The 16,575-nt window shown below is 41.0% G+C and overlaps 2 protein-coding genes across 22 annotated transcripts in view; both read right to left on the minus strand.

Annotated features, from left to right (window-relative positions):
* Positions 1-1,423, minus strand: part of ZNF585A (zinc finger protein 585A) — a 65,989-nt gene extending 64,566 nt beyond the window's left edge. For 3 of the 6 annotated variants that reach the window (XR_008955037.2, XR_010110884.1, XM_034946702.2), the window contains exon 1: positions 1,326-1,423. The gene's annotated coding sequence lies outside the window, so the exon portion shown is untranslated. Of the gene's footprint in view, positions 1-1,080; positions 1,154-1,181; positions 1,305-1,325 lie in introns of those variants that run through there. The other 3 variants (XM_034946704.2, XM_057300540.2, XM_057300539.2) reach the window with 2 other exon arrangements.
* An 8,848-nt stretch (positions 1,424-10,271) lies between these two features.
* ZNF585B (zinc finger protein 585B) overlaps positions 10,272-16,575 on the minus strand; it is a 66,792-nt gene continuing 60,488 nt past the window's right edge. For all 16 annotated transcript variants that reach the window (XM_034946690.3, XM_055103097.2, XM_055103104.2 and 13 more), the window contains one exon: positions 10,272-15,809. In XM_034946690.3, the coding sequence (XP_034802581.2) occupies positions 13,792-15,809 (2,018 nt within the window). In that variant the 3' untranslated portion in view covers positions 10,272-13,791. The remainder of the gene's footprint in view (positions 15,810-16,575) is intronic.

A 16,575-nucleotide genomic window follows, 5' to 3' on the forward strand; every position in this document is an offset into this window, starting at 1 on the left:
GATTAGATGATATTTCCTAACTTTATGTTAAAATATACCACAAAAAAAAGTAGGACAAAAGATATGAAAATTCACAGAAAAGGAAACAAATGGCAATTAACCAAATAAGATGCCAACTTTAGTAACTGGAAAATGCATTGGAGCAATTAGATATAATTTTCCCTCAAAATTTTAAAAATTTTAAAATGCAACAATATCCACTGCTGGAAAAGCATTTGGGAAAATGAGTTATTTTATAAATTGTTGGTATAAGCTTGAATTGTTATATTTTGAGCTACTTAGTCATATCTATAAAGTATTAAAAATGCACATATGCCGGGCGCAGTGGCTCACGCCTGTAATCTCAGCACTCTGGGAGGCGGAGGCAGGTGGATCACCTGAGGTCAGGAGTTTGAGACCAGCCTGGCCAACATGGTGAATCCCCGTCTCTACTAAAAAATACAAAAAATTAGCTGGGCGTGGTGGCGGGTGCCTGTAATCCCAGCTACTCTGGAGGCTGAGGCAGGAGAATCCGTTGAACCCACTAGGCAGAGGTTGCAGTGAGCTGAGATCGCGCCACTGCACTCCAACTTGGGTGACAGAGCGAGACTCCATCTCAAAAAAAAAAGAAGTGCACATAGTTATTCCTAATAATTTCACATATATAAAGCAGAAAAAGAAGGAAGGACAAATGGACAAATAACCTTTCCAGAGTGAGTACTTTACCTTCCTCTGTAATTAAGCAGACAAAATAATCTGTGAGGAGACAGATATATTTTTTGAATATATGCTTAATTAATATCTATAACAATACAATTAGAGAACATAGTACACTGTTTCTATGTAATAGATGTGACATTCATGAAAACTGACCACGAACTAGGTCATAAAGCAATTTTTCAATTTGACCATTAAACAGACATTACTTAAAAAAGGAACTTCTAAATAACTCACGGATCAAAGAAAAAAACCACTTAGATTTGAACAATTTTTAATACAAAGATTCACCAAAACTTGAGAATTTTTATATTAAAGAAGACTGAAAATTAAAAAGCTGAACTTTCAACTCAGGTTAGAAAGCAAGCTGATTACAGTCCTCACCGATCACCATAACTGACCCTACAGGCTCTGTCACTGACCACAGACTCCCATCACTGACCCCCAAACCTCAATCACTCATCCCAAAGAGCTCCATCAATGACCTGAGAAATCCGTCACAATCAACAACGGACGCCACAGAACCCCATCACCGAAGCCTGAAACCGCAATCACTAACTCCACAGGCAACCTCGACACCCCCTATTACTGGCTCCACAGAAACCCCAATCGTGATCAACCAAAATCACCTCAAAGATTTATCGGTATTGGAATATGAAAATACTCCTGACACCAGCGACAAAAAAGCCTTGGAAGACCACTTCCACTTCCGGTCCGACTTCTAGCACCTCCCCTTTGTAGGCTGTTGATATGGCGCATGCTCTGAATAAACTTGGAAGCCAGTTTCCTCGAACAGTCAACAGGGCGCAGACACAGCGCACAGGTTCCGTAATGTGGCGCTGTCCGGCAGAGAACATGGCCGCGCCCTTATGGTGTTTATTCGCGTGGGCCGCCATTTTGAAAGCATATCCATTCCGTAGGGCAGAGGAATTGGCCGCTGGCAGGGTTTCCTAGAGCGAGGCAGGTATAGTTACATAGGATGCTGGAGTGTGACCCTTGTCTGACTAGGCTTCTATTTCGGAGGAGAAAGTTACTGGAAATGTGGGTCTGGTGCTGTATGTTATATTTAGAAAAGCTAAGTTACCTTTCTGAATACAGGACACTGAGGATAATAATTACCAGGGAATAGAGGAGCCAGGGAAAAATCACCAAGTGAAGGGGATCCTGGGAGAAACCACAGGCAGATGATAGGAGGAATCAGGATAGTACAGTCCATTTTTTACAGACGCCATTCAGGGAAAAGGTGGAAAGGTCACTAGGGGAGTCATCTCTTGAGTGAAACCACCCTGAAAGTCTGAGAGACATCTGAATGAGTAGTAGGCTGCAGGAAGAGTGGTACAACTTTTAATGGGAGAAACCACCTTGGGAAATAGGGTAGAAGTCCAATAGTATTAATACAATCCTCTCCTGGGAGATACCACCAGAGGAGGGAGGAGAAGTCCGGGCGTCCCCTTCTGAAGGGCTGGGTCGGGTGGGAAGGTGAATAGAGATTTGAATCACCCATTACCCTCCACACTAAATACCTCAAGTGCAACTATAGTAGGCAGCAATAATAACAACACTAATAGTCTTTAGTAGGGCCAACGTGTGACTAAAAGCACCTAAAGAAGACTGTTTTTATTTACCTTGAAGTTAAAATATAATTAATAACAATCGCCTTACCATGTCAATGAAGCTTTAAGTGCAGTCTCTGACCCTTAGCTTCTCCTCTGTGGAAATTCTGAAACCGCTTAACACCTCCTTACTCCCCTTTTTGGAGGGTGTGGATGAGGAGTTGTAAAGATACAATTCCTTTCACTTGGTGAACTCCTAAACATGATTCACAGCTCAGCTTCTGACAGGAAGTTCTACCTGAACAGTGGTGGGAAATTATCTACCCAATGTGTTCAGTTCCAGCAGGTGGGAAACTTGTTTTCAGGGAATTGAACCTACACTCTGATGTGGGCATGCTGGATGCCTTCAGGCCAGTTATGTCTGTCTCTGGGACTCGGCTTAAAAATATGTTTAGAGAATTAGACTCTGCTGATCTCAGGTTTTCTTTCTTCTCCGAAAGGACGGTCTAAGGAAACATCTGTGGAAGTCCGTTAGTAAATACACATTTCTACCAAGGGGCTAAGAATTACTGTTGATTTTGTCAGTAATGCAGCTCTGTTAAAAAGAAGATGACTTAACTTTTAGGGATTCGTGTGGAAATATTTATGGGTGGAATAATATTAGCTTTAAAAACTCCACTGAGAAAAAAAAAACTCCACTGAGAAGGGGTATATGGTATTGCAAAAGAAAATGTTGATAAATGTTAAAGCAGAGTGATAAGTAGACAGAATTCATTATAATGTTCTCTTCCATAGTATTTGTGTGAAATTTTCATAGTAAATTTCTAATTTAAAAAGAAAGGAATTAAAAACATTTACAAGGAAACATCAAGAAGACAGCAGGTGTGGTCATAGTGTTAGGGAAGAAGAAACCTAGGAGACCCAGAGTGACACCATTTTAAGTTCAGCTCCATCTTGACACTAGCAAGGCACATTCATTGCAAGTCACAACTCATGGTCCTAATGTGTTTACAGCTAAGGAAGCAGCCCTGTAATGCCTGCAAAGACAAACTCCTAGAACAACAGAAAGTCCAGATGTCCAATACCCATAACAATAAATGCTTTCAAGATCATTATAGTTATACTTTGATGTACTTACTAAAATGTCAGGGATAGTTTTCTTTAAATCAATAGAATAATAAATTTTGTCATAATGTCAGGCCACCCACGCATAGGCACAGCTTACTTTAGTCTTTACATAGACAAGACCCCTATATAAGAAAAGCTTAACAGATGTTCCTCCACCTGCTTTCTGAGGACACCCTACTCTGTTGTAGAGTAGCTTTCAATAAACTATCTCTTCTCACTGCACTCTACAACCCACCTGGAATTCTTTCCTGCATGAGATCAAGAACCCTCTCTTGGAGTCTGGATTCAGACCCTTTTATTTCCATAACAATAGTATTATACAAACACAGGCATACCTCAGCGATATTTAGGGTTTGGTTCTAGACCGCTACAATAAAGCGAGTCACACAATTTGTTTGGTTTCCCGGTGCGACATACACTGGGGCCTGTTGGGGGTGGGGTGGGGGGAGGGAGAGCATTAGGAAAAATAGCTAATGCATACTGGGCTTAACACCTAGGTGATGGGTTGACAGGTGCAGCAAACCACCACGGCACACGTTTACCTATGTAACAAACCTGCACGTCCTGCACATGTACCCCAGAACTTAAAATAAAAATTAAAGGCTGGGTGCCGGTGGCTCACGCCTCTAATCCCAGCACTTGGGGAGGCCAAGGCAGGCGGATCACGAGGTCAAGAGATCGAGACCATCCTGGCCAACATTGCGAAACTCTGTCTCTATTAAAAATACAAAAATTAGCTGGGTGTGTGGTGCACACCTGTAGTTCCAGCTACTCGGGAGTCTGAGGCAGGAGAATCACTTGAACCCAGGAGGCAGAGGTTGCAGTGAGTTGAGATCGCGCCACCGCACTCCAGCCTGGGCAACAGTGCAAGACTCTGTCTCAAAAAAATAAAATTAAAATTAAAAAAGTCTATTTTGAAAAAAATAGAGAAAGAAAACAACATGAGAAAAAAAAGGAACATTACTACTGAGAGAAAGATTTAAAACTCAGGAGAATTCTAAGGATATTTCGAGAAATCCATTTGAAAATGTAATAAAATAGGAAGTTTCCTAGGAAAACACAGATGAAAACTGCCATGTAAGGAAGAAAATTTGGATAGGCCAAAAACAATAAAAGAAATTGAATTGGTAGCATATGCAAAAACCAATCCTATGTGTATTAATGATTCAAATGTTAAAAACATAGCTTTAAGACTTTTAGTAAAAATATTAGTAAATGTGTTTTAGACTTTGTGGCAATGGAAAGATCTCTTAAACAGAACACCAAAAAAGTATTATATATAAAAGGTTGATAAAACTGACTATATTAAAATAATAATTTTTGTTCATCAAGTGATAGTAAAGAGAATGAAAAGGCAAGGTATAAACTGGTGCAGATACACATAGAACACAGGCTACCCGAGATTGATAGCAGGAATATGCTTTTCAAAAAACCCTCCAAATCGGCTGGGCGCGATCTCGGCTCACTGCAACCTCTGCCTCCCGGGTTCAAGCGAGTCTTCTGCCTCAGCTGGGATCACAGGCGCCTGCCTAATTTTTGTATTTTTAGTAGAGACAGGGTTTCACCATGTTAGTCAGGCTGGTCTCGAACTCCTGACCTCAGGTGATCCACCTGCCTTGGCCTCCCAAAGTGCTGGGATTACAGGCGTGAGCCACTGCACCCAGCTATGTATGCATTTTTATGCACTGGGAGTGAAGGTGTAGGATTAACCAGCCTTCTCAGGAAAAGCATTATAGCTAGCTATAACTATTATACTCTGCTATAACTACAGCATAATTATATACAACACTATAACAGAGACTGTGAATGATCATACTAGTGATGTCTTTTGAGGTGCACCATTGCATGGGGGTTAGTATAATGGACTCTGTAGTTATCTGTCCTGGGTTTGAATCTCTCTGTGCTGTTGACTAGCTCTGTGATCTTGGGCAAGGTCCTTCATTCCTCTGTGACTCAGATTATTCATGTGGAAAAGGTGAATATAATAATTGTAGCTCTCTCAAGCATTATGTAAATTGAATGAGTTTATACATTTAACGAGTCTAGAACAGGGGCCTAGTATACATTAAACACGTCCCTAAAATTTGCTGTAGTTGTCATCATCATCATTATTATCATCATCATCACAATTAGCACTGTTGTGGGTACCACATTTTTTTTTTTTTTTTTTTTGAGACAGAGTTTTGCTCTTGTTACCCAGGCTGGAGTGCAATGGTGCGATCTTGGCTCACCACAACCTCTGCCTCCTGGGTTCAAGCGATTCTCCTGCCTCAGCCTCCCGAGTAGCTGGGATTACAGGCGTGCACCACCACGCCCGGCTAATGTTGTATTTTTAGTAGAGATGGGGTTTCTCCATGTTGGTCAGGCTGGTCTCGAACTCCTGACCTCAGGTGATCTGCCTGCCTCGGCCTCCCAAAGTGCTGGGATTACAGGTGTGAGCCACTGCACCTGGCCAGGTGCTACATCATTTAAGCCTCACATAGACCTTACAATGTGCAGACTATTCCCCTCTGGCTTACAAGACTGTCATCATTCCTAATAGCGGTATCAATTGCAATGACAATAGTAACAAATGCAAGTAACCACAATGTCCATGTGGTAGCCAGCCTCCAAGATTGTTCTCAATCAATCTTACCTCCTTGATATTCAAACTTCTATGTAGTCTCCTTTCACAAACAAAAGTGACCACTGTAACCAATACAGCCACCATGTGGTGAAGACACTCAAGTATTCTTGTGGTGGGTTCCTTGTGGTGAGAAATTGAGGCCTTTCACCTTCTGCTCATAGTCATGTGAGCAAGCTTGGAATAGGATCGAATTAGCTTCAGTCAGCCTTCAGATGACTGCATTTCTGCCATGTCAACATCCTGATTGCAACCTCATGAGAGCTCCTGAGCCAGAACCACCCAACTAACCTGCTTTTAGATTTTCAGTCCTCGGAGACTATGCAAGAGAATAAGTGTTTATAGTCACTTTAAGTCACTAACATTTGGGTAATTTAGTGATAATTTTCTGTGATATTATTATGGTGTTAATTTAATATTTACTACAATAGTGGATATTGCTATTAAAACAAACTGGAGCTGGGCACGGTGGCTCACACCTATACTCCCAGCACTTTGGCAAACCAAGGCAAGAGGATCACTTGAGGTCAGAAGTTTAAGACCAGCCTGGGCAACATAATGGGACTCCATCTCTACAAACAAACAAACAAACAAAAATTAGCCAGGCACGGAGGCACTTGCATGAAGTCCTAGCTACTCAGGAGGCTGAGGCAGGAGGATCATTTGAGCCCAGGAGTTTGAGGTCGCAGTGAGCCATGATGGCACCACTGCACTCCAGCCTGGGCAACAGAGCCAGACCCTGTTTCAAAAAAAAACACTCAGACTGAGGGATTTATAAATAAGAGACATTTATTGCTTATAGTTGTGGTGGCTGAGAGGTCTAAGATTAAGATGCCAGAACATTCAGTGTCTGGTGAGCACTCCCTGCTTCATAGATTGTGCCATCTTGCTATGTCCTCATACAGTGGAAAGGGCAAACAAGCTCCCTTAGATGACTTTTATAAGGTACTGATCCAACTCATGTGAGCAAAGTCCTCATGACCTAATTATCTGCCAAAGGCCCCACCTCTTAATATTATCCCACTGGGGATTAGGCTTTAATATGAACTTTGAAGGGACACAGACATTTAGACCATAGCGATAGACAACACTGCATTATAAATGGGCCCATTTTTCAGAGTATAATAGAACACACTGGGTTCTCAGGATTGGCATTTATTATAGTCACAAACTTTATATAAATGCTTGAATTAATGTGGTGTTTACATTATCCTATTTCACAGATGGAAAGAGAAAATACCAGCTTTTTTTAAATAGCAATATCTATTATTATAATAAATATTGAAATAACACCATAATAATATCACTAAGGAAGTAATCTAATTGTGTTGATTTTGCAGAGGGAGAAAAACATTACCTCTAGAGCTGAGGCTATTGTGCTCATGCAAACTCCAATCTGAAGGTGGTAGAAACTAGAAGGGACAGGATTTCTTAGCATCAGAGTTCATATATTATTCATGGTATCTTAATAATTAAAGGCATGTAACAAATAGTGACAAAGATTGTGATATTAGTTATGAATTATGATAATTATACTTAAAACCAATACTAGAATCAACATAAGGTAGAATTAAGTATTGTAGTGAATAAGTGGTATGATATGGGGAGTGGGGAGTAGAGCAGGATAGGGTGGGGTAGGATATAACATAGATAAGAGTCACATGGGCACAGTAGCCTCACTGAAGCTGAGGGTGGAGGGCTCAATTCATTCTGACATTAGGGCAAGTGTGTATGACAACCATGGCTTTAACCTGACTTTGGTCACGGGGTCATCATCTGCCACACTGCATCACGTTCATTTCCCAGTGAAGTGCCTGAGACCCAGAACCCTCGGCCCTGCCACATTCCTCTTGTTCCCTAGGTTCCATATTTGCTGGTGGCTGCTCCAGTGAATGGGGTGGAGCATATGGCACTGATGATGGGGTACGGGATTGAAAGTACTAGGGTGGATGCCAATGGTAATAGACCTCTGCCACTGGGTCCCTTACGACTGTCCTCCACCGACATGGTATGCCACTGTGACCAAGAGGAGGCTGAGTTGGGAGACCTTGTGGAATGCCAGGGAAGGATGTAGGTAGGATACTTGGGAGGAGGGTAGCAGGGTGGTTGGGTACCACCCGCACATGGAATTAGGGCTGGGATATGCTGAAGCATGGGGTGGGGCATTAGATTTTGAATTAGAGGACCTGGAATCAACCCTACCACCTCCCACGCATTTAGCCAATGTGTGTGGGGCATTTGGTCAATGTCAATACTATTGTTATTATTCATTCATTCGTTCATTCATTTGTTCATTCATTAACACATTTAACAAGCTTGTACTGAGTGTCTGCTTTGTGCTGGCACCATGTTGGGTGCCTTGGACACAGCAGAAACAAGACAGACCAAGTCCAGGTCTCACGAGGTCTAGTGGAAAGGTTGGATGAAAAACCAAAAAAAAAGAAATATTTAATATCAAATCAGATGGTGATGCCTGCAACACAAATATATACAAAATAATACAGCAGAAAGTGACCCCAATGGATGTGTTACTTCAGATACAAATGGTGGGGTGGATGCTTTTCAAAGATGGGGGAAGAAAGCAAGATGCATGGGCACTGGGGAAGCAGTGTATGCCCAGAGAACACAGTTGGTGCAAAAGCCCAAAGCTGGAGAAAGCTTCCTTGATGCTAAATCAGCCAGAATTGGGATTCTTGACAAACAATAAAAATATTGACCACCTCCAACTGCAGGCTGTCTGAACCCTATGACCTGTTATTATAGTTATAACTTTATACTATAAACATGAAATGTGATTATGTAAAAGTAGAAATAACTAAAATGTTACATGAAAGTTTGATATATAAAATATAAAAATTATATAATCATATGATACTATATATTATATAAAATGGAAACTATTTTGTAGTAGGTATAATATTATAATGTGCTATAACATACTGTCAACACAATATACAGTGTATGATATGCACACAAAATTAAAATACATAAATCTATATTTATAATCTAGTATCTAATAATTTTTCGAATGTCATTTAAATTATCACATAGTAAAATAAAACAGTACTTCTGAGATTCATCCATATTGCAGCCAGTGTCAATAAATCACTTCTTTTCATGTTGGGGTAGTATTCTATTGTATAGATGTTTAATTAGTCACCCACTGTTACATTTGGGTTGTTTCCTAATTTTGGCAATTATACAGTTGCTGTGAAACTTGAGTACACGTGTTTTTATATAAACAATTTTTCATTTATCTAGGGCAAATACCTAGGAGAGGGATTGGTGGGTCACATGATAAGTGTATGTTTAACAGTATAAGAAGCTGCCAAGGCTGGGCATGGTGGCTCACGCCTGTAATCCCAGCATTTTGGGAGGCTGAGGCGGGCAGATCACCTGAGACCAGGAGTTCGAGACCAGCCTGACCAACATGGAGAGACCCCCTAACTAAACCTCTACTAAAAAAATATAAAATTAGCCAGGCGTGGTGGTGCATGCCTGTAATCCCAGCTACTTGGGCGGCTGATGCACGAGAAACGCTTGAACCTGGGAGGTGGAGGTTGTGGGGAGCGGAGATCGCACCATTGCACTTCAGCCTGAGCAATAAGAGCAAAACTTCATCTCAAAAAAAAAAAAAAAAAAAGCTGCCAAACTTTTTGCCCAAAGTGAATGTAACATTTTACATTTCTACCAACAATGCATGAAAGTTTCCATTGCTCTGCATGGTTGCCAACTCTCAGCATTATGTCTTTATTTTTATGCATGCTAAAAGGTGTGTACAGGTATCTCATTGTGGTTTTCATTTTCATTTTCTTGAAAATTAAAGATGTCGAGCATCTTTTCATCACCTTATTTTCCATTTTTATCTCATATAACAATATGGATAGATCTCAAATACATCACATTAAATGAAACAAGTCAGACTCAAAAAGAGAGATACATACACATATATACACAGACAGAGACACACACAGGATGTCTCCATTTATACAACATGTGGAAAAGGCAAAATTATACAGACAGAAAATGGGCTTGTGATCATCAAGGCCTGGGGGTGGGGAAAGGGATGGACTAAAAAGTAATAGGAGGAAATGTAGGGAAGTGAGGGAACTGTTCTCTGTCTTGACTGTGGTATTGACTGCATGATGTAATTGTCAAAACTTTGAGAATTCTACACTAAAAAGGGTGAATATTACTGTATGTAAATTATACCTCAATCAATACGACCTTAAAATATTACAGTCATGTTCACACAAAAACCTGCACACAGGTGTTTATAGCATCTTTATTCATAATCAACAAAACTTGGAAGCAATTAAGGTGTCCTTCAGTAGGTGAATGGATAAATAAGTCACGGTACTTCCAGACAATAGCATATTATTCAATGCGAAAAAAAAAAAGAGCTAGCAAGCTACGAAAAGACATGGAAGAAACTTAAATCCACATTACTAAGTGAACAAATCAATCTGAAAAGGCTGCATACTTTATGGTTCAGAGGCAAAATTATGGAGACAAAAGAAAATAGCCAGGGGTTTAGAGGAGTAGGCGAAACACAAAGGATTATTGGGACAGTGAAACTGCTCTTTATACTTCTGTAATAATGCATACATGTCATTATTCATTTGTCTCAACCCACAGAATGCACATCAAGACTGAACCCTAATTAAACCATGGACTTTGGCCGATAGTGTCAATGTAGTTTCATCAATTGTAACAAATGTACCACTCTGAAGGGGGATGTTGATGATGGGGGAGGCTGTGTATATGTGAGGGTAGGGGATATATGGGAAATCTCTGTACCTTCTGCCCCATTTTGCTGTGAACCTAAAATTTCTCTAAAAACTAGTCTTTTATATAAATGGGCATACATATACATATGTATGTCAGCACTAAAATATCACGTTACAATAAATATAAAGGAGAAATTATTGAAAGTCATGTACAGTGAAATGTGTTTTCCTCCATATTTCCTGGAATTCATGAGGAGTGATACACTTAGGAGTAAGGTAAAATGGGAATAATGAAGGGGACCAGACCTTGTTCTAGGGTATGTTAGGAAGGAAGAGGTGATCTCCAGGCACTCTCCTGAGGGTCAGCCGACATTGTCCTAAGTTGGGGATAATGTTGTATCACAAAATATCCAAAACTGAAGGAAGAATAGTGAAGCTTCAGATACAGTGCTGGATGAGGTGAAGGGAGGTAATGGGTGAGCAGACATTGGTCTAAGATGTTGAGCAGCATGTGATGGGCCATCAGATACTGTGAAGAAGTGAGGAAGCAGAGCTAATGATGGCTCAGTAGACATTGATCTAAGGTGAGGTAATGGGATGTGTCACCAAGCACTGCCCAACTAGGGCTTGGGAATTAAAGGGGCAGTGTGGCCCTGCTTCTTTGACTATGTTCTATCCTTTGGGCCCCATCTTCACCTCCCCATACTGCCCTTCTTAAAGGTGAAACCATCTTTGCAGAGCCCAAATATTTCCCACTCCCAGAACTGCCAATAGACTGGCCCCAGACGCCACCCAGCAACTGTGCATCTAATCAGATCATCTGTCAGCATCTGTAAGGCCACTGCTGCCTATCTAGGGCAAGATACCTAATATCCAATGAAGATCCACCCATGTCTGCTCTAGTTCCCTGCTATTGGCTTCAGGCACTCCTTTCGGGGCAGGATGAGCAGGTGTGTGGATTGGGTTCTGGAGTAAATGCGGCTCTGTCGAGTTGCAACTGAGACAGGGCAGCGCTGTGCATGCTGAGGAAAAATGAGCAGGGAGTCTTTTGCAATCATGTTGGAGCTGTGGGATTCTGGAATCATGGCAGGGAATCCTGGAAGCAAGCATCCACATGGGATTTCCCTTCTTTAGCATCAGACCAAAAGGTTCACAATGACTTTTTAGCTTTAGGGTTGAGAAGGGATACAGCCCAGGTACAGACTAGAGGTGAAAAAGCCTGGTGTGTTTTAGGCAAGTTGGTTCTCCCAATTAGCGCTTCTTATGCTGCAACACAGAAAAAATCAGACAGAAGTCATGCAACAAGCATGGGTCAACTCTCCACAGGTGCATTTATGGAATGCCTGCTGTATGGCAGTCATGGGTCTAGACTCATAGTGGTGAACAAAAGGGAAATATTTTCTAGTGTAGAAGCCACAGAGACATGAGGAAAATATACCAGGCAGCATGGTGGAAAGTGCTAGGGAGAAGAACAAAGGAGGAAGGGTAAGGGGCTGGAATTTTAAACCAGGCAGGCAGGGAAGGCCTGTGTGGAGGTGTCATGGAAAAAAAGACATGACGGACAAGCCACAGATAAAATAAAGAATTGTGCTCTTTGCAACGGGCACTGCAAATACAAAGGCCCTGAGTCAGGAACTGAACTGATGTTTGAGGCACATGGCGGGGAAGGTCCTTGTGGGGTGCATGGGACGAACATGGACACAAGTAGACAGTGAACATATGGTGGGGTTGGTTTTCATATGAGTTATCAATTTCATATGATTTATGATTTATCTCATATCTCATATAATGTAAGACAATGATTTCATGAGTTATCAACTTATGAAAGTCAGATCATTAAGGAAAGTAAAATGCTGGGCTTCGACTCAGTGACAAGTAAATTAAAAAAAAAAAGAGGCAGGCAACTGAGTGAGAAGATTTGTAATAGCAGAAGGAAGAATTTAAGTTCTCCCAGACGACCTGAAAATCCTAACCTCAGAGGCTTCCTTGAGGGTGGTGGGAGTGTATAAAACACTGTGCTGGGCCGGGCGCAGTGGCTCACGTCTGTAATCCCAGGACTTTGGGAGGCCGAGGCGGGCGGATCATGAGGTCAGGAGTTCGAGACCAGCCTGGCCAGCATGGTGAAACCCCCGTTTCTACTAAAAATACAAAAATTAGCTGGGCGTGGTGGCACACGCAATCCCAGCTACTCGGGAGGTTGAGGCAGGAGAATTGCTTGAGCCCGGGAGACGGAGGTTGCAGTGAGCCAAGATAGCGCCACTGCACTCCAGCTTGCCCGACAGAGCAAGACTCTGTCTCAAAAAAAGAAAGAAAGAAAGAAAGAAAGAAAGAAAGAAAGAAAGAAAGAAAGAAAGAAAGAAAGAAAGACTGTGCTGGGTGTCAAACACAATGTGCTGAGAACCTGTGGGGCTCAGAGAGAGTCCTGGCAGATAATGAAGGGGACTGCAAGTCTTTTTTTATGACAATGGGGACTCAACATACACTCTGAGGTCTGTGTCTGAATACACAGGGAGTTTGTCTTATTGCAGTATCTCTTGCTTGATAGAAATACTCAATGGGGAATTGGATATGCACAACTGTGTTCGATTCAAAAGAAGAAAATACCCACAATTCTACTAGACAGTGTGTTCTGGAACAAACAACTCACAGAAGGATTCATTACTATCATATATATTATGTTGTCTTAACATTCAAACTGTTGGCACTATACCTAATCCACAGTAAACAGGATTATCATTCCTATAATATGATCTTTCTTATGAAGAATTTGGTAACAGTATTCTATTGTAGATTTCATGAGAAGGCTTTTCCTATTCACCAAATTGACTCGGTTCCTTATCAGTATGAATAATGACCCAAGGTTTATTGGGGATGGTGACAATGTAGGAAGGGTCCCTCGCCTCATTCAGTGCCTTGTCAGAGGCCCTCTCCAGAACAGCCATGTGTGACATTCTGATGTGGTCATTTCTATTTACAATAATATACATATTTTTCTGCTGCATGCGTGCAACAGTGTACAATCAGACCCAACCCTCAGTGGGGTTTTCTCACACTGTTTCTCTCAAGTGTGGCTGCTCTGATGGACGCTGAACACTGATTTCTGAACGAAGCCTTTCCCACAGATGCCACACTTGTAGGGTTTGTCTCCAGTGTGTGTTGTCTGATGTTTATTCAAATTGGACCTGTTGCTAAAGGCCTTCCCACACTCAGCACACACATAAGGCTTCTCTCCAGTGTGAATTCGTTGATGCACTTGGAGCTGTGATTTTTTAGTGAAAGACTTCCCACAGTCACTGCACTCATACGGTTTCTCTCCAGTATGAATTCTGTGATGTGTAATCAACTCTGACTTCTGTCGAAAGGTCTTCCCACATTCAGAACAAATGTAGGGCTTTTCTCCGGTATGAGTTTTCTGGTGCTTACTGAGATTTGACCTGCCACTAAAGGCCTTCCCGCACTCGGCACACACATAGGGTTTCTCTCCTGTGTGAATTGGCTGATGCACCAGGAGCTGAGACTTGGAGGTAAAGGACTTCCCACAGTCACTGCATTCATAAGGCTTCTCTCCAGTATGAATTCTTTGATGAGTAATAAAGTTTGACTTGCGGATGAAAGCTCTTCCACACTCAGTGCATACATAGGGTTTCTCTCCTGTATGAATTTTTTGATGAACAACGAGTATTGATTTCTGGTTGAAGGCTTTCCCACATTCGTGGCATTCATACTGTCTCTCTCCAGTGTGAATTTTCTGATGTATATTAAGATTTGACTTCTGAGTAAAGGCTTTTCCACAAGTATTGCATTCATAAGGCTTCTCCCCAGTATGGATTCTCTGATGTGTAATCAAGTCTGACCTCTGGGTGAAGGCCTTTCCACATTTGGAACATATGTAAGATTTCTCTCCTGTATGAGTTTTCTGATGTGTAATGAGATTTGACCGGTTCGTGAATGCCTTCCCACATTTATTGCACATATAGGGCTTTTCTCCTGTGTGAATTCGTTTATGAACATGGAGCTGTGACTTGGAAGTAAACAATTTCCCACAGTGACCGCATTTATAAGGTTTCTCTCCAGTATGAATTATTTGATGTGTAACCAAGTGTGCCTTCCGGATGAAGGCCAGTCCACATTTCATACATACATACGATTTTTCTCCTGTATGAATTCTCTGATGCACTGTGAGTGTTGACTTCTGAGTGAAGGCTTTTCCACAGTCACTGCATTCATAAGGTTTCTCTCCAGTGTGAATTCTCTGATGAATAATCAACTCTGACCTGTAGGTAAAGGCCTTCCCACACTCAGTACATATGGAAGATTTCTCTCTACTTTGAACTTTCTTATGTGTAATGAGGTTGGAATTATTGCTGAAGACCTTCCCATATTCGGTACATATATAGGGCTTCACTCTTGTGTGAACACGTTGATGTACCTGAAGTTGTGACTTGGAAATGAAGGATTTGCCACAGTTATTGCATTCATATGGTTTTTCTCCACTATGAATTCTTCGGTGTGCAATCAATTGTGTTTTCTGGATGAAGGCCTGTCCGCATTCAATACAGATGTAGGATCTCTCGCCTGTATGGATTTTCTGATGAATCTTCAGTGTGGACTTCTGTGTGAATGCTTTGCCACAGTCAGTGCATTCATGGTGTCTCTCTCCAGTATGAATTTTCTCATGTATACTGAGATCTGAGTTATAAGGGAAACCTTTCCCACATTCACTACATTCATATAGTTTTTCTCCGGTATGAATTCTGTGATGCCTGAAAAGAGACGATACTTGAAAAAAGGATTTTCCACATTCATTGCACTTATAGGGCTTCTCTCTCATATGGGTTTTCTGATGTGTGATGAATTCTGGCTTCTGTACAAAAGCCCTCCCACATTCAATACATACATAGAGTTTTTCTCCTGTGGGAACTTTCAGATGTACCTTGAACTGTGACTTCCAGGTGAAGCTCTTTCCAAATTCAGCACACTCATAGGATTTTTCCCCAGAAAAAATTTTTTGATCTTGAGAGGAAGCTGGTTTATAACCGATGATTTTTCTATGTTGATTATGGTCCCATAATTTCTGTCCTGTTGGAGTACATTCACAGTAAGTATAGAAAGACATTTTACCATATTTAGTACTCTTCTTAACATTCTTTGAAGCATCGTTTCTGTTATGAATGTGTAGATCTAAATTATGCTTCAAGCCATTTCCAAATGAGTCACACTGATAGGGTTTTTAGGGGGATGTAAAATGTTCGGGTTCACATGAATTATCCTTCTGATAGCCTTATATTCATAATGCCTATTTGTAGTCAATATTTTCTTGATTAAAGCAACATCACTTAGATACTTATTTTCTTTTCTGATAATATTCTATCTGGTTATCAATCTGTCACCGTTATTTTAGAATGAAATACAATCTCACATCATCTCTATCATCATCTTCCCTTTCATTGTGGAAAGAAGGTCTTCTTTTTTTCCAGAGATTCCCTGTAATAAGGTTTGAAATCCAAACACTTTTTCAAGGGATAATAAGTCACTTTTTGCTTATAGAGCAGCTAGCAGAGGCTAGAGGGGAAGGTAAAAATGGCTTATCCAGCTTGAACACAGAGAAAAGGGTAAGGGTGGGTAATTTCATGAGAAGGGTGTGACTACTTAAATGAAACATTCTGGGGAACAATTCAGCAGTTAAAAGAAATAAACTAGATGAACAGATAATACCATGGGTAGACATGGAAAAAGGCAAAAAACATGATATATAGCATAATAAGATTTATATAAACTAATGATCCATGCCCCTAATTCACTTTAAATTTTACCACATGCACGAATTAAAAAATGCTTCCATTAT

Source organism: Pan paniscus, chromosome 20, assembly GCF_029289425.2.
Source record: "Pan paniscus chromosome 20, NHGRI_mPanPan1-v2.0_pri, whole genome shotgun sequence".
Taxonomy (NCBI): Eukaryota; Metazoa; Chordata; class Mammalia; order Primates; family Hominidae; genus Pan; species Pan paniscus.